Source organism: Ochotona princeps, chromosome 16 (assembly GCF_030435755.1).
Source record: "Ochotona princeps isolate mOchPri1 chromosome 16, mOchPri1.hap1, whole genome shotgun sequence".
Classification (NCBI taxonomy): domain Eukaryota; kingdom Metazoa; phylum Chordata; class Mammalia; order Lagomorpha; family Ochotonidae; genus Ochotona; species Ochotona princeps.
The window spans coordinates 4,728,229-4,750,874 of NC_080847.1; the positions used below are offsets into that span (position 1 = coordinate 4,728,229).

At 47.1% G+C, this 22,646-nt stretch overlaps 2 protein-coding genes across 4 annotated transcripts in view; one reads left to right on the top strand and one right to left on the bottom strand.

The window, feature by feature from the left end:
* The window catches only part of CMC2 (C-X9-C motif containing 2), a 331,627-nt gene that overhangs the window by 287,296 nt on the left and 21,685 nt on the right, over positions 1–22,646 (top strand). The window contains exon 2 of the mRNA XM_004584048.4: positions 16,195–16,277. The gene's annotated coding sequence lies outside the window, so the exon portion shown is untranslated. The remainder of the gene's footprint in view (positions 1–16,194; positions 16,278–22,646) is intronic.
* Positions 724–16,033, bottom strand: CENPN (centromere protein N). Of its 3 annotated transcripts, none has more exons than XM_058674177.1 (11): positions 15,789–16,033; positions 14,729–14,977; positions 10,967–11,012; positions 8,903–8,962; positions 8,672–8,748; positions 6,463–6,639; positions 4,952–5,053; positions 3,985–4,048; positions 2,185–2,294; positions 1,220–1,346; positions 724–983 (listed from the first exon to the last, which is right to left on the bottom strand). In XM_058674177.1, the coding sequence occupies exons 2-11, from the start codon at positions 14,897–14,899 to the stop codon at positions 901–903; spliced, it is 1,017 nt and encodes a 338-aa protein (XP_058530160.1). In that variant the 5' UTR covers positions 14,900–14,977; positions 15,789–16,033; the 3' UTR covers positions 724–900. The 3 variants fall into 3 exon arrangements, with proteins under 3 accessions (XP_058530160.1, XP_004584106.2, XP_058530159.1); XM_004584049.4 differs by having other exon boundaries at positions 2,185–2,297; positions 14,729–14,909; positions 15,789–16,031; XM_058674176.1 differs by having other exon boundaries at positions 2,185–2,297; positions 15,789–16,030.

A 22,646-nucleotide genomic window follows, 5' to 3' on the forward strand; every position in this document is an offset into this window, starting at 1 on the left:
TGGATGCTGCGTGTTCTCCCTCATTTCACTCCTTCCTTCCTCCCTCCCTCCTTCCCTTCCCTCCCTCCCTCCCTCCTTCCCTTCCTTTCTTCATTTTCTTCCTTTCCTTTCCTTTTCACCTCCTATCAGTACAGACCCTTTCTTCATGTTTTAACATTTTCACTGTAACCTATGTTTATATAACACCACAATCTTCTCTGGAATAAGACACGGAACCGATTTTGAAACATTGCTTAGTGGTGATCACTGAAGGGTTTTCACCAATGGGGCTTAATGTAGTAAGTTTTCAGTATCTTTATTCACAAACAACAGTATAACAGTGATGAGTCTGAATGTTACATGCAATAAAACAGATGTTGAAAAGCATATATTTACAACAAAACAGGGAGTCACTGTAGCTGAATCCTCCCTTAATACAGCCTCCTGCAATAACCACCTCGTGGGCCCAACTCTTCTTTCCAAATGGACTAGTGTTACAATTCGTTTGGAAGTTTTGAGTCTGGTAGTTTCTTCCTGTGACCCAAAGCTTACAAAAAAGAGTCTCCGGAAGATGGCCATTGGAACTTGATTACCCTAAGATGGAGGAGAGGCATGAATGGGAAAAGGGCCATCAGACATGACGTCCAGCAGGACCGGGCACAGGGCTTCCTCGAGCAGCCTGGCTTGCCAGCTCCCATCTGGAGCTGTATGTACTCACATCCGCTCAAATGCACATGAGTGCTGTCCATGGCAGGATGTGGGGGAGGAAAGAATCAGCCCCGAACAGTATTTAAACATGGCTAAATTTTCAATTTAAGAGTTACTCTATTGTAGAAAGAAGCCATCCACCTAGGCATTGACTGATACGAAAGCAACACTTGTAGTCAAAGAACTGCTGGACTTACAAAAACCTCACATATCTTACTTATCTCTAATTCTAAAATAATTCATTCCCTTGTTGGGTATGCAAGTTAGCAAAGGAGAAAGCGGTGCATCTGCAATTCCTAAAATTAAAAAGAAAAAAAAAATCAAAACAATCACAGGGCAAGGATTTAAGTTCATTAACAAAATGTGCAAGATGAGTGGATGGGTCAATAAACAGGAGCAGAACGTGCAGACATGGGTGTAACGGGGAGAGCAAGCTGCAGTCAGCGAGCGCTGAGGCCATCAGGACGGGACACAGCACTGACCAGAGGTATGCGGCTCAACTGTCAGTGTGCACAGTACACGGACCACTCACCGGCCGGTGCTAAGGATCTCAGTGCTTCCAAGAGGTGTGGGCTGGAGAACCGGATGAGACACCGCAGTGGTTCCTCCCTCTCAGCCAGGATCCCCCCATTTACGTCACTTCTGAACTTTGTTTCAAGCTGTCAACAGATATTGACAAGTGACGATTAAATATAGCAGATTGGTAAAGGACACTGGAATCAGATTAATGGGAACAGGGGCTGTTTAAGGTGCTAAATGAAGGCAGCAACATCAATCAGTCTATGAAACGATGTTCCTCCGAGTGCTAGCTTCCCGGATGACTGACACACAGGAGAGCTCGGTGTCACTTTGGCCCTAAAGTGCATTTTCTGGTCTGCCTTCTAATGGAAAAATAGCACACTATCTCTCCTCATCTGCCAATTCAGTGTGAAAATGTTGCATCTTTTGAGTGAATACTTAGATTTCTTTTTTACTCATTGTGGAAGATTCCAAGCCTATACAAAAGCAAGCATCACCAGGAGGTGGCATGTGTGCAGCCCCAGCTGATGCAGGTATCAGCTCGGGGCCATTCTGGTTTCATGTGCTAACCACCTGCAGGCCCTCCTGTCCACTCTCACTACATTATTTAAAGCAAATCCAAGACACATAGCATTCGCTCTGCAAACATTTTAACATGTGTCTAAGAGAGACCTGAAAAAATTCACCCTCTGAAATACTAGTACAGCTCATAGCCAGTTATACACAACTGAACTGATACCCCAAATGAAATCAAAAGGCAAATTCACAATTTCAGAGGGTCTCCTTTGCCAATAGGGGAACTTACAGACATTATAAAGAGATGTGTTACACTCATAAACTGATGATACAAAATTGAAGTGGTAAATAAACAGTGAACAATCTCTTGGATACCTTTCCCAGTCATAAAACAGCAATACTGAAAACAAAAACAAAACCCAAACTGCAATAACTTGCAGGTAACATGTATTAACATCCTACCTTATATTGTGCAAATTCTAGCTGTGGTTGAGGATACTCTCCAAAAGTTTCTTGAGTTATTTTCTGCACTTTGTATTTTTCTACTGCATTTTCATGAATGATCCTTGAATCTGCTATAGGTGGACGATTTCAAGGGAAACACTGGTTAGGGATATATATCTTATCCTTCAAGTGTCCTGTTTTTATTCCTAACTTTTCAAATTTTTTAATTAAAAAACATTTTTCTTATTATAGCAAAGTTAATAAGAGAAAATAAAAAGGAATTGTAATTCCACCACTCATTTAAATATATTTTATCGGGCCTGGCGCAATAGTGCAGCAGTTAAAGTCCTTGCCTTGTACACACCAGGATCCCATATGGCCACCGGTTTTAATCCCGGCAGCCCCGCTTCCCATCCAGCTTCCTGCTTGTGGCCTGGGAAAGCAGTATGGGAAAGCAGTTGAGGATGGCCCAAAGCCTTGGGACCCTGTACCTGCCCCCACCCCCGTGGGAGACCCAGAAGAGCTCCTGGCTCGTGGGTTCGGATTTGCTCAGCTCCAGCCATTGCGGCCACTTAGGTAGTGAACCGTCGGACAGAAGATCTTCCTCTCTGTCTCTCCTGCTCTCTGTATATCTGCCTTTCCAATAAAAACAAATAAATCTTTAAAAGTATATTTTATCGGGCCCGGCGGCGTGGCCTAGCGGCTAAAGTCCTCGCCTTGAAAGCCCCGGGATCCCATATGGGTGCCGGTTCTAATCCCGGCAGCTCCACTTCCCATCCAGCTCCCTGCTTGTGGCCTGGGAAAGCAGTTGAGGACGGCCCAATGCATTGGGACCCTGCACCCGCGTGGGAGACCCGGAGGAGGTTCCAGGTTCCCGGCTTCGGATCGGCGCGCATCGGCCCATTGCGGCTCACTTGGGGAGTGAATCATCGGACGGAAGATCTTCCTCTCTGTCTCTCCTCCTCTGTGTATATCTGACTGTAAAAAAAAAAAATAAATAAATAAATAAATCTTTAAAAAAAAAAAGTATATTTTATCTAGCTGTGAACATTTTAATACATTTTTATCCAGCTGTTCTTACAGTGAGTAATGATATATACATATACTTTCATGTTTTTAGAGTGGAATTGCAAAATATGCACAATTTTGTATTCTGCTTTCTTAACATGAAGTCAACAGCTGTTCCCACGCCACTGGAAAGTTGTGAAAATGTGTGGGTCATAACAGCTGTACCATGCCCTTTTGTACTCAAAGCACTGCTAAGAGGGAAGTTTTTACTATTTAAATTGATTTATGTAGTGCCCCCCTACTACTCTGATCCATGCAGAGGTAGCACGAGGCTGCGGTTTGAGTGCTATGTCGTCTTAGAGCAGTAACATGCTCACAATTCTGATGACTCCAGGGGCAATCCAACGGCGTCGAGAACACAGGCTCCAGATTCCAATATGCCCACCCAGATTTTACTTCTGGCCACTTCCTTGTTGTTAGACTTTTCCCAGAATTGTCAAATCTCTCGGAAACTCACTTTCCTGTTAAACACTGATAATTCATGGGACTTAGGCGAAGATTACAGCAAAAAATACATAAAGACACATTTGTATCATGCGTGGCTTAAAAATGTTATTAACTTTTGCTGTAGTTGTTAGATACCATTCTAGAAAATTGTAAAGTAGATTTATGGTAGCTTAGGTTTGCCCCTTCATGGGATATTACTTTTCAGTCTCTCTGAAGGCAGTCAATAGTTCTGAATCAGAATTCGATGGCATAGGTATTCTACTGAGGGACAGAAATTGCGGCTTTATCTTGAAACACACGTACTGTTTATATCTAGCCCGAGGCTCCTTTCCTGTAGAGATGTTGTAGAATTGTGGATTTCAAAGTTCTAGAGAAAAAAACAGAAAGACTGTTCTTCTGTTTTCAACACCTTGAAACAGACATTGATTTCAATATGTGAAAGTATAAGCCAAATTGTTCTCTTTTTCCAACAAAAGGAGAGTAAAGGTCATGTCCTGGCTGAACTGAGCCTCTTCCCCAGAACACAAAGTTGACAGGAATTCAGAGGCCTGTGACAGGCCCCATGTTCAAACAACTCTGTACACAGTTATCATAAAGATGGATCTGCAGCTGCCGGCTCCTGGCTTGGGGAAGCAGCAGAGGATGGCCCAAGCTCCTGCTTCCCTGCCATCCACACAGGAGACCCAGAGAAAGCTCCAGGCTCCTGGCGTTGGCCAGGTTCAGCCCCAGCCATTGTGGGCAGCTGGGGAGCGGACCACTAAATGGGAGCTCTCTCTCTCTCTCTCTGTCTTTCCTTCTTTCTCTAACTGCCTTTCAAATAAATAAAATAAATCTAAAAAAAAAAAGAGAGAGAGAGAGAGAGAGAGAGATTGGAGCAACGGCCTAGTGGCTAAATCCTCACCAATAATGTGCTGGGATCCCATATGGGTGCCAGTTCATACTACCTTGACTGCCCCACTTCCCATCCAGCTCCATGATTGTGGCCTGGGAAAGGAGTAGAGGACAGCCCAAAGCCTTGGCACCTTGCATTTGCATGGGAGGCCTGGAAAAAGCTGCTGGCTTCAGATTGAAGCAGAAGATGAAGATCTTTCTGTCTCTCCTTCTCTGTATATCTGCCTTTCCAATAAAACAAACAAACAAACAAACAAATAGATAGATCAAGGAGCCCATATTGGAAAGGTTTTGAAAGCAGTCTCCTCTTGTTGGGCTAACTCTCCTGCCTGCCTGCTCAGTAGCCTAACTGCTCGTCGTCAGTGTCTGATTAGCTCACCTGATTGTACTGCTTGAAAACAATCGCTTTCAGAGAGTCCAGGTATCTGCTCCTCAGGTCCATTTTCACAATCTTGTGGTTTTTGCTGGCAATCGTCAGCGCCTTAAAGCGAAAAATCGGCGGACCATTAGGATGATGTGCCTGTGTTTGTAAGAGTTGTCAAAATAAAACACAGGCGCTACAGCTGGTGACTGACTCCCACTTAACAGTGAAAAGAAATCCAGAAACATTTCATCTCCTGGCTTGTTACTCAGCTTAAAAAACAAAAACAGCAGGTAATGTCATTAAAAGTTTCAAAAATGCAGTCTTTCATGTCATTTTTAGAAGGCGGATTCTGTTTAAAGTTGGGAGCATAACAAGATCAGGATCACACCAGAAAGAAACAATTCTCAAGAGTTGTAGAATACCAGTCATCTACTACTACAATGCCACTTTCACACAAAGATGAAAATATGTATGCTTCAGGGCACACAGAATAGAGTGAATTAAATGCAACTTAGAAGAAGCCTCCTGTCATTTGGGAAACAAGTGAGAAGACGGGAACAGAACAGCAGAATAACATATTTACCTGGAACCGGAAGGTGCAGATGGCAAAGGAACAGCAGCCTCGGAGGTGCGGTGTCAACCACCTGTGCCCGTGTGCTTAGAACAACCACGAGGCACCACGGAGGGAGACCCCAAAAGGAAAGAAGTGTTAAAGGAAAAGAGGAAAAAACACTCTTCCTGCCATTTCCAAAAACAACCCAGGAACCTGAATGAGAAGCACGAGCCTCCGGTGGGATCCTGGCTTGCTTGGTCCACCACGGGGACCAGCTCCACCTGACACAGGCAGGCACAGTCAGGAGGCAGGTGCTCACCTGCTCCCATCTGACAGCTATCCACTGCAGCTGCGAATACTATGACAAGAAGTGACGGTCACCAGGCCACTTAAGGGGTGGCTGGTTTGGAGGAAAGATGCTATGAAGCCCTTAACACCTGAAGAACCATGAAGAGAAGGAAAAGTTGTATCTTATGTTAAAGCAGTCTTCTGGCATCTACTACACAGGAAAAGCAGCTGCAAAGGAAAATAGTGGCCAGAAAAAACACTATACGGAACCACATGGAAATGTTCTGTTAAGGTAAAAAGAAGGCACATTGTAGAAACACAGGCACCATCCCAGTTGTTGTGAGATGTTTGATCAAGCATCTCCAAAAAGGAAATGGCAGGGTGTGTGTGTGTGTGTGTGTGTGTGTGTACCAGTGGAATAGAGAAAAGGGTGTGAAGCTTTAAAGACTTTTTATTCTTTTTATTCTTTCAGCGACTTACGTATTTGTTGCATTTTTCACATTAAGCACACATCATATCACTTCTAGATTAAAAGATGATAAAGAAAAGTTCCAAACTAGTATTATACGCCACCCTCCCACTCTTGGCTCCTTCTAGGTCAGATGCTTACCGAGCAGTTTAAACAACAAACACTGTAAAGGTAAGGCTTATGAAGTATTACGACCGCTGATAACTGGTTCCATACCTGAGCCAGCAGGGGGAGAGTGCTCTTCAGCTTGGAGGGAGAGGTGAAGGCATAGGGGGTCTGGGAGTAGTACACCACGTACGTAGGTTTGTACTGGTTTGGCTTGGTATACTGTGTGCCCCAGGCAATTCGAATCCAGACTGCGTTCTCCTCAGCATCTTTGAAGCTGACCGTCACCTTATTTAAAAGAAGATTGAAGTTTTCTCGTTGTGCCACCTGTTGCAGGTGCTTTTTCATTGGCAAATGGCATTGCTATAGTCTCACTGCACTAGCAGATTGAGATACGGTAGTCTTTTTTCCTATTTTTTTGTGACAGGAAACAGCTACAATTTTTACACAGCTAAACACACCTTGAACACTGTTTTGGAAAGAATTTTTTTTAAAATTACATTTAATTTATTTGGAAGGTAGAGTGACAGAGAAATAGAAAGATCTTCTATCCAGTGGCTCACTCCCCAAATGCCTTTAACAGCTGGGGCTGGTCCAGGCCTACAGCCAGGGCCTGGAACTCCATCTGGGTCTGCAGGTGGGTGGCAAGAACTCACGTACTTGGGTCACTGTGTGTAGCATTCGCCAACACATCAGCAGGGAGATGAGGTGGAACCGGCACGCTGATCCCAACATTCTAAGCTATAGCTCAATGCCCACCCCAGAAGGAAACATTAATCACTTTATAAAGTATTTCTTCATTTGAAAGGCAGAACAGCAGAGAGAAAGAGAGAGAGAGGAAAGTGACAGAGAGAGGAGAGAAAGAGATCCATTCGCTGTTGCTCACTCCCCAGTGGCCACCATGGCTGGGCTGGGCCAGGTCAGTCTCCCACATGGGTAACAGGGGCCATCATCTACTGCCTTCCCAGGAGCATTAGCAGCCAGCTAGATCAGAAGTGGAACAGACAGGATTTGAACCGGCACTCCAGTACGGGATGCTGCTCGACTTGCTGTGCTACAACACTTGTATCAGGGCCCAGCGGCGTGGCCTAGTGGCTAAGGTCCTCGCCTTGAATGGACTGGGATCCCATATGGGCGCCGGTTCTAATCCCGGCAGCTCCACTTCCTCTCTCTCTCTCCTCCTCTCTGTATATCTGACTTTGTAATAAAAATAAAATAAATCTTTAAAAAAAAAAAACAAAACACTTGTATCAGAAAATTTTTTTTGAAAAGCTGCAGTCAGTCAAGTTATGAAACAATACTTTTCAGTGACTTCTTGGGCTTGTCCTGAAAACCATATTTCTCTACATGCAAAAGTTTACACAGGAAAACAGTCTTACTTAACATCTGTTTCATAATGAAGCTTTCTGAGCCATTAGCACATATTTAGTATAAACTACAAGGCTTCAGTTTAATGCGCTCACAAATGCACTAACCCTAAGTCTTCTAAACATTTAACTCAGATGTTAAAACTGAAGAAAAAAGATGTTAAAACTGAGAAACTAGGATGTCTCACTTGGTTTCCACTTCAAGGACAAGATCTAGGCCTTTCTTCACGAGTCAATGTGCTTCTCAGTTTGTCTGCGCCTCAACAATCAGCGTACCCCCGATGCAGCCTCCTACCCGAGATAGGTGTCCTTAACTTCTTCCCTCCCAGATGTGATTCCAGCTCTGCCTCCCTATCTAGCTGCTTTTCCAAGGCACTCTCCCAGGGTGGGCTGTTGAGGGCAGAAGAGCCCAGAGCTGGGCACAGAGCAGGCACCAGGGGGCTTGAATGGAGACAGGTCCTGCTCTGGGTACTTTTTGAATCCCCCTACACAGGCAGAAACACCAGTGAGACCTAGGGCGCTCTTACGCTGCACTCATTACCACCAGCGGCTGCAAAGGCATGGGGCTGTCCGAATTAAATTCATGGACCTAAAACAGGATTCAGGATTCAGTTTCCGTCTCAAACTGGCCACGCCTCAGCGCTTAGCAGCTGCACGTGAGTGCCAGCCAGGCCTTTGGCCAAGGCTGACAGAGGATGCCACGTCACTGAAGACAGCGCTGCTGGAGGTACTGCTCTAGGGAGAGAAGCTTCTTAGGTCCTGGACAGACAGGCGAGAGGAGAGGCACGCTTCGATAACGTTCAGTCTGCCGTTCACACGGACTATTGAGGGTAAGGATTATTACTAATTGAAATTTCTTACCAAAAAATAAAATAAAAAAAAAAGCGCAACAAATTTTAAGTGCACACATTTCATTAAATTGAATTTCATAGAAAGGAGAATTTTATTCTTACGTTTTTTAATGCTCTCTGAAGAATTTTCTTAAATGAACTTTTGAACTGTTCTATGTCAAAAAGATCAAGGTCTTCACCTGTTCAAGATGAAAACAAAAATAAAATAAGAGAACTGCAATATCTTTAATAATCATTAATTTTGAAAGCAAGAGACAGCAGAGGAACATACTCATTTTTACAAGTCTCAAATAACAAATAAGAACACTGAATAACAATGGAAACAAACATTACCTGGTTCTTTACTCATCTGATAAACATCCCAGATTTTCTGGTGCTGCAGGACTTGAGTACCTGAGGGCGGGGGCAAGGCAGGGCTGTACCACGGAGCTCTCAAGTCACATGCTCCGAACTATGTCAACTTTGAGAATGAAAATTCACTGGGGACAAGACCAGCACCTGCACAAATTAGCTTACACAATTTTTTGCTCAAAATACAAACTTGATGTGTATTAAATTTACTCAGATAAATCAAACACATTACAATCAGTCTACTCCCCCCAGCCACCCGAACAACGTACAATTCACTTTGAACATCTCTTCTTCCTTCAGCCAGAACACGTCCTGTGTTTCTGCATAGACTGCTGCCCTTGCCTGGCCTGGCAGGGACGTGAGGCCCTGACTGATGTTCCTGAGGCTCTTCCCAGACCCGTACCCTCGCCTCTCAGCTCCTCATAACCTCCCTTTTCCCTCACTCTGCTCTCCACTCAGTGGCCCACACCGACCATTCTGATCCAGCTCCCTGCTAATGGCCTGGGAAAAGCAGTGGAAGATGCCAAGTGTTTGGGGGAAGATCAGGATGAAGCACCTAGCTTTGGCCTGGCCCAGCACTGGCCGACGCCGTCACCTAGGGGAGTGAACCAGGAGATGGAAGAGCTCTTTCTCTGTTTTTCCCTGTCTATGTCTTTAAAAATAAAAATGTAAGTTCATGAGGGGTGATCACGCTAGCACAAGTTAAGTTTCTGCTGGCAACACCAACATTTCACAGGAGCACCAGTTTATAACCCAGCTGCTCCAATTCCAATCCTGCTCCTTGCTAATGAGGCTGGGAAAGTAGCAGAGGATGAACTAACCACTTCAGTTCCTGCCAAGTTCTGGGTTCCTGGCTTCGTCCTGGCATCATCTGAGGGAGTGAATCACCAAATGGAAAAACTTATAAAGTTAGCACTACCATTATCTCAATTTTCTTTTTTTTTTAATTTATTTTTCTTTGAATGCCAGATTTTACAGAGAAGCAGAGACAGGGAGAGATCTTCCATCTGCCGGTTCACTTGCCAAACAGCCACTACGGCCCAAGATGAGCTTATCTGAAGCCAGAAGCCAGGAGCCTCTTCTGGGTCTCCCACATGGATGTAGGGGTCCTGGGGTGTCCTTGGCTGCATTCTCAGGTCACAGAGAGCTGGATCAGAAGGGGCCAACCAGCAGCCCTATGGGATGCCAGCACTGCAGGCAGAGGATTGTTGTGATACACCACCACACCAGCCCCATATTATCTCCATTTTCTTTCTTCCTTTTTTTTTTTAAGACTTATTTTATTTTTATTGGAAAGTCAAATATACAGAGTAGAGAGACAGAGAGCAAGATCTTTCGTCTGCTGACTCACTTCCCAAGTAGCTGCAACCACCAGAGCTGCAATGATCTGAAGCCAGGAGCCAGGAGCCTCTTCTGGGTCTCCCATGCGAGTGCAGGGTCCCAAGGCCTTGGGTTGTCCTTGACTCTTTCCCAGGCCACAAGCAGGGAGCTGGATGGGAAACAGGGTGCCGGGACACAAACTGGCGCCTATATGGGATCCCAGTACGTGCAAGGTGAGGACTTTAGCCGCTAGCTACCGTGCAGGACCCTATCAGCATTTTGTTAGATTTGAAGTTTAAAGAAGACACAACTTGGCAGAGGATCTAAGACTGTAAGAGACGGGCATCAAGTTTCCTCACAGACAAAAATGTCTCTGAGAAAACAGGTTGGCTAAGTGTAAGCAATCACCCAAACAGGGGTCAACATTGTGATGTAGTGGGTAAAGCTTCCCCTTGCGACATCAGCATTTCCCTGGTGGGGCTCGAGTCCTGGCCACTCCACTTGTCTTTCAATTCCCTGCTAAGGGCCTGGGAAAAGCTGTGAAAAATGGCCCAAATGTCTGGGAGACCTGGAAAGAAGCTCCTGGCTTCGGCCTGGCCCAGGCCAGGCTTCTGTGGCCATCTGGGAAGATAACCAGTGGCTGGAATACTGACCTCATTCTTTCTCTGTGACCCTTTCAGACACAAAAGTAAAACAAAAAGGGGAAAAAAAATCACCAAAACTTACAAACGATGTCTAACATGGCCGCATCGTTGAGACTGGCACGCTTCTCCTACAAGAGAAGATAAACTATTGAGGACACGTGGAAGTGGAGATGGGCCTCAGGTTACAGCAGGCTTTCAGATGTTCCCAGTGCTTGCTCCGTCTAGTCTCAATCCGTCCACACTCTCCCCAGGCCAACAGCTTCTGGTTCTCGTCTCAGCCTAGGTGCTCACAAATCTCTCACAATTTATTCCTCATTCAGTATCTTCAAATTTATTTAAAAGAAAAAAATCTAAATAGGCAACAGTTAACATGTAGGAGGACATTGTGACCCTGGAAGGTCAGTGAGCACAGGATTACAGTTGGTTGGATAATATTTGGAGGAGAATAACCAAATGGCTACCTTTTGTGTACCTTATTGGATATCATTTGCATAAGAACAGTTGAGTGGAGAGTATGTATATGAGAACACCTGGTGGAATATACAAGACAAAAGGGTTCCAAACAAAAGCATTGATGGTTTTGTTGATGAGCTCAATACTTCCTCCCTTGTCCTGTATGGCCCTCAGTGTATAAAGTTTGATGCCACTAATAAACTGCGGCTTTTGACCATCAGTCAGGGTCCACGTGTTATTATCGGCTCCGTGCACCAAGTCCATCGCTGCGGGACAGCGACATTAACATACACTAAACTACAGACATTTCAAGTGGACAATTTGTTGTGTTGCCTTGTGACCATCCCCATGAAACCAGGCCTGTTAGCCAGGCAGCGGACACACCTCCCAAGCTCTCTGCCTCTCTTGTTGCCTCTTTACTATCCTCCCTTCTCCCATTCTGGATCCGCATTTCATCCCCTCCCACTCCTGGTTCTGAGGCATCCACTGGTCTAGTTTTAATCACTACAGATCTGCTTGATATATATATATAAATAAATTATATATATAATATACAATCATGTTATATAATTATATGATATAGTCATATAATTGTATAATAAAATATATAATTATATAATATATAAATTATAATTATACAAGTATAATACACATTATATCTATAATATGTTATTATACATTTTAATATAAAATATATCCACATAAAACAATGAGTGCTAATATATGTCCATATTCTTCCTTTGGGAAGTGGTCTGTTTTTCTTTTCTTAGTAAAACAGAGAGGAAGATCTTCCGTCTGCTGATTCACTCCCCAAGTGGCCACGATGGCCAGAGCTGAACTGATCCGAAGCCAGGAGACACGGGTTTATTCCAGGTCTCCCACATGCATGCAGAATCCCAAGGCTTTGGGCTGTCCTTGACTGCTTTCCCAGGTCACAAACATGGAGCTGGATGGGAAGTGGAGCAGCCAGAACAAGAACCAGCACCCATATGGGATCCCAGTGCTTGCAAGGTGAAGATTAAGCCGTCAGGCTATTGCTCCAGGCCCACTACGTTGTTTTCTTATTAACTTTTCAGAATTAAATACATGTGTAAATAGATACATTTTTCCCCTAGACACAAGTTCTTCATCATATAATGAAGTGAAAATAAGTTCTACTTGTCTGTTTTTGTCTTGTCACTTTTTAACAATATCTTAGCAAAAAATCACTTACTAATCTTTTTGGTTTTTGTTGTTGTTGTTGTTAAGATGTATTTATTTGAGAGTCAGTTATAGAGGGAGAGACAGAGAGATCTTCCACCTGCTGGTTCACTTTCCTCTAGATGACCACGATGGTCAGCACTGGGCCAGGCCAGAGCCAGGACCCAGCAGCTTCAAGTGCAAGGGCAAGAGCACGTGAACCATCTTCAGCTGCTTTCCCAAGTGCCTTTGCAGGGAGCTGGATCACAAGTGGAACAGCTGGGACTGGAACCTGCGACCATTTGGAATGCTGATGCCAAGGTGGCAGGCACCTCTACTGGCAATGCCAGAGCACCAGCACTGGAACTTACTCATCTTATTCAAGTTCAACTTGTTAGCCATTTATCTCCTATGAATGTTTCCAGTTTTCAGTCTAAGAAACTTTCACCTTGTTCAAGGCCACAAAAGTGTTCTTTTGTTTCTTCATATGTGTTTCATATTTTCAGATATTACATTTGGGTTTTGATTTTTGTTTTTTAAGATTTATTTTATGTTTGATTTGAAAGGTCAATTTATAGAGAGGAGTCAGAGAGATATTTCATTCACTGGTTCACTCCCCAATTGGCCTGTTACGAGTACTGGACAGCCAGAACTGAGCCTATCTAAAGCCAAGAGCCAGGAGCTTCCTCCAGGTCTCCTACGTGAGTGCAGGTCCCCAAGGACCAGGGCCATCTTCCGCTGCTTTCCCAGGCTATTAGCAGGGAGCTGGATTGAAGTAGAGTGCTGAGGCTTGAAACAGCACCCATACAGAATGCTGATGCTGCAGGCAGACACCTAGCCTACTACACCAGGGTGTTGGCCCTTGAAGCTATTTTGAGCTAATGGACTACGTATGGTGTAGAGGATGACGTTTATTTTTTGTTAATATATATGGGTATCCAATTATTGCAATACCATTTTTTGAAAAGATTCTTTTTCCGTCACAGAACTGCTCCTGGTACTTTGTCCATAAATAACCACACAAGTTTGGAATGCACACACATATCTGGGACACATTCTACTGCTTCAGTCTATCTGGTTCACTCCTTAAATGGCTGTATTAGCCAGAACTGATCCAGCCTGAAGCCAGGAGCTTCTTCTGCATCTCCCACATGGGTGCGTGCCCCACGGAATTGGGCCATCCTCCACTGCTTTTCCAACCAATAAGCAGGAAGCTGGATCAGGAAGTGGAGTAGCCAAGATTTGAACAAGTGCCAATAAGGGATGCTGGTGCTGCAGACAGATTAACCTATTGAGCTACCACACCACGACTGCCCCACCCCCTTTCATGTTTAAGTTATTATATTTTGAACTAGGAATTCAACTTCTGGTAATCTATACTAAAAGTAGTCTTTTAAAAAGGAGCTATATAGGGCCTGGCACAGTAGCCTAGTGGCTAAAGTCCTCACCTTACACGCACTGGCATCCCATATGGCCACTGGTTCTAATCATGGCAGCCCTGCTTCCCATCAAGCTCCCTGCTTGTGGGCTGGGAAAGAAGTCGAGGACACACCAAGGCCTTGGGACCCTGCACCTGCGTGGGGGACCAGGAAGAAGCTCCTGGCACAGTAGCCTAGCAGCTAAAGTTTTCACCTTGCACTCACCAGGACCCTATCTGGGTGCTGGTTCGTGTCCTGGCAGCCCCGCTTCCCATCCAGCTCCTGCTTGCAGTGTTTCCTTCTCTCTGTAAATCTGCCTTTCTAATGACAATAAACCTTAAAAAAGAAAAAAAGTGAATCGAAAATTATATGGCAGAACACAGAAATTTTCGTCACTGGGAACTTTGTTGAGTCCAAAATAATTTTACAACAAAGTTGGTAAATAACCAATTAAGAGTAACTCTTTCCTTACAACTTTGTCAACATGCTTCAATGGCACTATCTTTAAGTCTGATAAGTAGGTGAAAAAAAATGCACAAAAAACCACTACTTGTTATTTTACCTTGTTCTGAAATCTCCCTCCATGGCATTCCTTTGTTTTTTTCTCATTGATCTAGAAGTGTTCCTCCATTTTTTACAGGCTGAAAAGCCAACTAACAAGTGGTTTCTAGTGTACTTAATGGAACCCAGTTCTCATCCCTCCGGCTGAGAGGCTGCCTCAACCTGCTCCTGGACTAAGCACAGCCAGGGCAGCAGAGCCGCGGGCGCAGGCAGGGCACCCTGAGCCTGGTTACCTCACACTGCAGAACCACGCTCTGGGCGATAGACTCCTTCCTCTGCCGCGGGTTCAACGCCTGCAGTTCATCTTCAGAGAGGAAGTCCCAGGCTTTGAGGACGTTCATCACCGCAGACACGGGGACTCTCAAGATGGTCCTCCGGATGAGCTCGGCAACCGTCTCCTCCATCCCGGCGGCACTTCAACAGACCCAGACAGTGCGAAGGGCGTGAGCAGGATCCACAGGGCACACCAACTGTGCAAAAGCCTGTTTCAACAGCGTTTTGCAGGCCAAACATTGAAATGCTGACCTTTTGTTCCAGCCTCTGTCCAAACAGTGCTTGGACACGAGGATTTGATCTCCTCCTTAAGCTGTATATTTATGTGTTTCAGAGTGCTATTTCTCCTTTCTTGGCTAGAACGGCGACATGTAAATCATTCATCCATTTATTGATTCGTGCAACTCCTCACAAACTAGCCATGTGTGCATCCAAGGCACGTTTTAACCCCAACGACAAACACCCCTGACAGTACGGGGGCACCCATTCTGTGAGGGGCCAGAGACAACAGGAACATCAGAAAATAAGTTAAAACTGATTAATGCTCTACAGGCTGCTCCCAAATCAGCAGGAGGCCATGGATCCGAGTTTGCGCCACGGCCTAGTCCTGTGGACACTGGGTCAGTTCCTGCTGAGAAAGATGCCAGGTGCTGGGGCCCCTGCCACCCACATGGGACTCCAAACGGAGTGCCGGGCTCCTGGCTGCAGTCGTGCCCAGCCCCAGCTGCTGCTGCCGCCGTAGGGAGAGCCAACAAGTGGCTGGACGACCTCTGTCTCTCTTTTATATCAGTACATAGACCCCAGAGAGAGAGAGAAAAAAAGCAAGGAGTCACGTGACAACGCGGCCCTGGCGGACATGACGCGGCCGCCAAGCGCCACCGCCCTCCCCATCTCAGCCTCCAGCGTGGTCCCCTCGGACCCCCGGGCTGGGAACCCGTCGCGAGGGGGCCGCCCAGGGGGCTGCGACCAGCCCCTCGCCCCACTGGGGCCGCGAACCCCCGCCGCCCGGGCCCGTCTTACCGTCCCACATTTCCAGCCGCGATCTCTCGTCGCAGTCGCTGTTCCCGCTCCGGGTGCCTTCAAAACCCACCAATGACAGCGTGCGCCGCTCCCAAGCCCCGCCCCCGGGGGCGTGGCTCGCACTTGGGATCGTGCTTGGATTCCGTGGGGGGGACAGTGCGTGTGGCAGGAGTGGAATTTTCAGCTCCGGCGCTGTTTATCTTTGTAGAGAAGATGGTGTAAGCAATCCTATGCTCCGCTGCCAAGTCTAGTTTGTTGGTTCGTTTGTCTGGTAAGGCGGCACGCGTCTCAGTGGATTCGCTCGCTCTGCTCCCCCACCACAGTAGCCGTCCAGAGTGGGCTGGTCCACGCAGGGTGGCGCATGCGCCTCTGCGGGGCGGCTAGTGGGTCTGGGTCAGCTGTGGAGGTCGCTGGACTCGGCGGCCCGTGGGGTGAAGCTCTCGACTGGGACCCCGCCATTTCGGCGCTCTGCGTGTGGCCGCGAGTCGGGTGAGTCTCAGGAGGCCGGGGCGTTGTGAGGATCGTTTTCTTTTTTCCTGGGATCCGAGCGGGCCAGCCGGACCTGGTCACGGTCAGCGGTGCCTTGACCTGTGGGGACCTCCCTCCGGCCGCGGGCGCGCTCTAGGGGATGTGCGGGGTCTGCTGGAGGGGGTCCTGGGGCTCCTGGCCGGGGCGTCCGACGCTGGGTGGCCGGGCCGGGACGGAGAGGGGCGCACAGGAGGCCGCGTCCTGGTCACCTGCTCTGGATGACCTGCGGTTCGCTCGTGCTAACAGTTCCCAACGCCTGTGGAAGCGAGTGGACATTCCATTTGGTCTGAAGATGATCGATCCTGCTTTCACCTTAGGAGGTCTTTTTGGAGGGTGGTGGGGAGGGAGGAGCGTTCGTCTTAAATAAGTCGAAATTTGGGAAACCCTTATTTCAATTTGCCTTGGACAAAGAGTCGTGTCGTGGTTGTCATGATCTGTGAGGTCGAAGGGAGTAAACAGTGAGGTCCCCCAAACTCGGTGGAACTTTGTATTGCCTCTGCCATCACCTGTGGGAGCTTCCCGGCAGGGACATCCCAAGACGGGGTTCCGTGCAGCCTGCCCGATTTCCCCTTAAAACCGTCAACATCCCTTAGTTTGTTTAAATCCCACGGACACAAATGTTACTTCAGACCCTGCCATACTCTCCTTGGAAAGCCAAGTCTTGTCTTCTTTGACCCACTGCTGTCTCCTCGCCTTCTTCGACCCAACATTTTAGCGACAAAACCCCAGAATGTAGTCCTAAAGCATTGGGTCTGGGTTCCTATAGCATGCATCAGCTCTCTTCCGACCTCGCCTGCCGGAGTGTGTATGTTGTAATGTTCTCCACTGCACCTGGAGAAAAGCTGTGAAAACCTGTGGCTCGTTTCTTACCCTGCGTCTTACAGGAAATGAAAATGCTGCCCCTGGAGACAGGGAACGACCTTGGGAACCCCACAGCTTTGATGAGCTGTCTCTCCACAGACCTTTTCAAATATATGCAGTCACGGAGGCTCTAACTCCAGGCTCCTGAAAAGAGCTCCAAAAGCTGGAAGACAGCCCCAGAACCCTGGAAACAACCTTGTAAAAGCTGCCTTCAGAGGCGGCTAAGGCTCAGCAGCTAGGCAGAGATCAGCTAGGTACCCGCCACTTTCCCTCTGCACTTAAAGGGGGCCGAAAAAAGACCTCATGATTGACACCCTTCACGCCTGCCAGCCAGGCTTCAAGTAGGGCACCTGCCGGCCAGGCTTCAGGCAGGGTGGGGAAGGACCTGGCTCCAACCTCCCTGAGGTCCTGCCTGGTGGGCGGGGTCGGGGATCCTGGAACCTCCCTGGACTTGCTGCTGGGGAGTGACTGGCTGGAAGGCCCCCACCAGCACCATCAGCTACGTGGCCTCTAGGGTTTGTCTCAGGGTGACTGGTAAGCTCCTCTGCGCCCTGCTGGATCCAAGAGCAGCTTACTCAGTCTTGTTTGACCACACAGGACTTCTGGTCCCTTCTGGTCTGTTATGGGGTCAATGCCTAGAGTCTTGCATCTGCTCATTAGGTTGGCCCAGCCATTCCTGTTATGGTTATTTGGGAAGTGAACCAGTGGATGGAAGACCTCCTTATAAATGGCGAAGTAGTGTTAAAATATAGGGTTCCTTCTGGGACTGGGGCTCTGAACTGCATCTTGAGACCCCTTGGCACTTTTCCTAGAGTTACTAAGTCATTTGTTCTTGATTTGTTTATTGTCTGAGTTTGTGGCCTGCCAGAGGGCAGTCAGAATTTTATGTCCTCAGTGACAATACCCTGTTGCTCTGCCCTCCCAGCCTACTCAGAAGAGTCAGTTGCTCTGTTGGAGGCATGTTGGCCAGCTAGCACAGCCTCATGTCAGGAGCACTGTCGCCTGTTCTGTGTCACTATGGGCATGCTATGGGAGTGGGTGGGGAGGCGGGTGGAGCCCTAGCCAGTTTGCTCGTGTTTTCTGAATACCAGTGCAGAGTTGAGTTTGTGAAAAAAAAATTTTTTTTAACTTATGACAGTGTTATAGGAATAGGCTTTTAAATGACTACTGGTGGGACCAAGGTTTGTGGTTCATGACAATTTAGAGGATTTTTTTTTCTCTTCCCCAGCAAACAGTTTGCTTTCCTAATTGCCTTGGCACTACCTTTGGAAATCGTTATCTGTGTTAGCAGTGGCAAGTGTTTATTGTCTGAGTGTGCATTTTTTTACTTTTATTATTATTATTTTATGATACATTTTTCTTTTTTTTTTTTTAAGATTTATTCATTTTATTACAGCCAGATATACACAGAGGAGGAGAGACAGAGAGGAAGATCTTCCGTCCGATGATTCACTCCCCAAGTGACCGCAACAGGCCGATGCGCGTCGATCCGAAGCCGGGAACCTGGAACCTGTTCCGGGTCTCCCACGCGGGTGCAGTGTCCCAAGGTTTTGGGCCATCCTCGACTGCTTTCCCAGGCCATAAGCAGGGAGCTGGATGGGAAGTGGAGCTGCCGGGATTAGAACCGGCGCCCATCTGGGATCCCGGGGTGTTCAAGGCGAGGACTTTAGCCGCTAGGCCACGCCGCCGGGCCCTATAATACATTTTCATAGGTCCTGGGATTTTTCTTACCCCCTCTCCATGTCCCCTCCCCCTACTGAGTTCCCCTATACTATTATTATAGTATAGTTCTTCATAAACAGTCATATGTCCGTCATTGCGGGCTTGGACAATGGCAGAGTCCAGCATCCTATTGTCAGGATACAGTAAACAGTTTCATTGGGAGTCCATCTTTGTCTGGAAGTAGAGATGCATACTGCATTGTATTCTCACATCTGGATATGACAGTCTCCATTACACAGTTACTCTACGTGGTGTCTCTCTCTCCCTCCTCTTTTGAGAGGCACCCCACCTCCTGGCTTTCTCTCGGGTGGTGCTTCCCCTTCCTCTCCCTTCCCTGCTCACCTGGTCCCTTCGTAAATAAACTTTTCTGTCTGTAAAACAACAACAACAACAACAACAACCAAAAGCAGTTACTATACATCCCCTTAAATGAAAAGCCACAATACAAAATCAACAACAGGAAGAAAAATAGGAATTTATAATGCCATGAAGTTCTCAAGAGGTTTTGATAGTTCAACAGTCCTGAATTGTTGATCCCACCACTCCAATCACGATGAGATCTCTCCAGAATGCACTAGCTGCTAAGGTCCAACGTAGAGTCTCTGTCTGCCCAGATATTCACTGCCAACGCTTGGTTGGAGTAGTTGATCAATTTGTTGTGTCCTCCACCCTCTGCCATGGTACCAGGCGTCCTCTGCAGGCTCCAGTGGACTGCCATGTCCTCCATGTGCACCTGGATATGCTGTCCACTGCTCTGACTGAGCATCTGAGGAGGCCCAGCTCTGACACACGCAGTCCACAGTCAGATCATGGAACCTGCAATTCTCTTCATGGTTCAGTCCAGTGGTTCAATTGGTAGGAAATCACCAAAGAAACCTCATCTGAGGCCATCCCAGACCTGATTCTAGTGTGTGTTTGTCAATATAGGGTCCGGAACAGTCCATCATCCAAATCAGCCTACACACACACAATGATAGTTGCAATTGCTGGGCCAGTTCTGTCTCCAGTCCTATGTTTTACGCAAACCAAAGGGTATTGGAGTCCAGCCCGATCCTGCCCACCACATACTTGGCCTTCACACAAACCAGTGGAAGCTGTAGCCTAGTCAGAGCGACCCGCAATAACCCCCACCAGGCCCACCCCCTGCCCTTGTTCCTGTGCTTGCCAGTATGTACAGCTGACTGGTCCCGTCTGTCCCATATCCCATCTGGCTCTCAAATATGTCAATGGGCATTGAAGCCCAGTTCAATCCAACTAGCCCCATTATCCAGTCCACATTGGTGCCAGTGGGTGCCACCATCTGTCTAGCCATGCCTGTGCCTGACAGAATTTGCTCCCTGTGCCAGCATCTGCCAGCTGATGCTGCGGCAAAGCCCAACCCACCCGTACCCACTCTGGCTTATGCATGTGCAGGAGGTACAGTCAGCCCAGCCTGGTCTTTCCCTGGTCTAGCTCATATGTAGGCCCTCAGATGTTGTGGCCCTGCCCGTCCTGGTCTGCCCCCATCCCAGCGCTCATGCTCACCAATGGGAATAGTGGCCAAACCACTATAGTTCCTGGGAGCCCCTGCAGCCCCCGACGGGATCCGTCCCCACCAACCCCCAGGTTCCACATGTGCTGGTTGGGTGTTGCGGCCCAGTCTGGCACAGCCTGCCCCACCTCAGCATTTGCCAGTGGGTGCTGTAGCCTGGTCAGGCCAGGCCCATCCCCAATTCCAGCTCATGTTGGTAGGGGCTACAGACTAGCCCAGTCGTGCCAGCCCCCATTCCCGGCCCTAATGTGGACTGGCTGGTATTGCGTCCTGTCCTGGCCTGACCCACACTCCATTCTGGTGCTCGGATTCTCTAGTGGGTGATGTGAACTGACCCAGCCTGGGCTGCCCCCAAACTGTGCCAAATGCCTGCTTGTGGGTACCGTATTTTGGCCTGGTCTGGGCTGTCCTCTGTCTTGGTTCTTGCATTCACCTTCAGGGAGTGTGTCCTGACAGAGGAGTTACCCAAGCTGCTCCATCAGGATCTCTCCCAATGCCAGATCTCACGCACACTGGTGGGTCCATGGGCCAGCCCTAATTAGTTCATCTCCTGTCCCACAGTTACAGTGGCCTTTCCTGACCGACCCTCACCCATTCTGGTTTTTATTGTTGGGTGCTACAGCCTAGCAAAGCCTGATCCACATCTGGGTGTGCATTTTGCTTTGGTGAAAAGTTTGAGATCATCTAATTGTGAGCCTGAATTTGAGAAGCACCTTGAATGTGCATACAGGAGTGTGTGTCACTTTTAGTCGATGCAGACGGTCTCTGGGGAGCGGGCAGCAAGTAACCTGGGGCTTCCCCCGGCGCCTGGCTCCTGCTGGACAGCTCCATGAAATGCTATCTGCCCTTCTGTTGTCTGTTCTCAGACCCATCGTAATCATTCAGATCAGCCTTTCCGTTGGTATGACCGAGATTTTAGCTACTCACATAGTACTTTACATAACGTCTCCTCGGTGTTTGCTGTTTCAGATTACCCCCCTCCCGTTGTGTTCCTAATGACACAGCATAAACCCTCATGAACTTCTCCGGCATTTGTAATTCTAGCCAAAACAGAGGTTCTCTGGGAAATAGGTTTTTTCCCAGTGAATTTATGTCATTCACAAACTGATGCAAAGACACGTCTTTTCTCTTTCGAACATGGGGGAAATGAGATTCTGTTGGCTAGTAGCTCTGTCACCTGCTGTGTTTCCTGGGGCTTGGTTTCTGAGTGAAAATGTGGATATTGCGTATTTTTAAAAAGATTTATTTTTATTAGAAAGTCAAACATACAGAGAGGAGGAGAGACAGAGAGGAAAATCTTCCATCTGCTGATTCACTCCCCAGGTGGCTGCAATGGCTAGAGCTGCGCCAATCCAAAGCCAGGAGTCTGGAGCCTCTTCCAGGTCTGCCACATGGGTGCAGGGTCCCAAGGCTTTGGGCCGTCCTCAACTGCTTTCCCAGGCCACAAGTAGGGAGCTGGATGGGAAGTGGGCTGCCGGGTTTAGAACCAGTGCCCATATGCGATCCCGGCACATGTAAGGCAAGGACTTCAGCCAGTAGGCTATGGTGCTGGGCCCGGTAATGCATATTTTGCCCTAAAAAGGCAAGCTGTTATGGTTCAACTGCATTTAAAACAGTGTTCCCACCTCATAGGACTTCTACTGAATTTCTTGTGTTCAGAAAATTATTTTCTAATCTAATAATTTTAATGCTGTTTTATGGCTTTGAAGAAATATTTAAAAAGATTGCTGTCTGCATATTTACCTTTTCTTTGGTTTTAAAAGATGCTTAGAATTATAATGCATTACTGGAATAGAAAGCTGGCTAGAGAAAAGCAGCGTGGATGGACTTAAATGCTGCTGTTTACGATCGTCGTTTCTGTGTTGCTGCTGGGGCATAGCAGCTTCTCCATGCACACAGTAATATTTAGGCAAAACTAGATGCCACAGGTGGGTGGAAGGCAGCACGGGTGATGGACTAACAGAGTGAACAGGAATGGAGGAAGGGAATTTCTAGTTAGAAATACATAGAGGAAAGAAAGTAGTAGTTGATAAGGAAAGGAGTGTGTTTAGAGCTTTAGGTGAAATAGCAGCTTCTTACCAGGAACAATGTAGGAAAAAGAAACTAAGCCATTTTATTCTCTGAAGTAGTCATTTAGGATAAGAAATTAGAAGATGGATATAAACATGTAAATTATTATTTGTTAATTTAGAGTGAGTTAGACGGGAAGGCTTGTT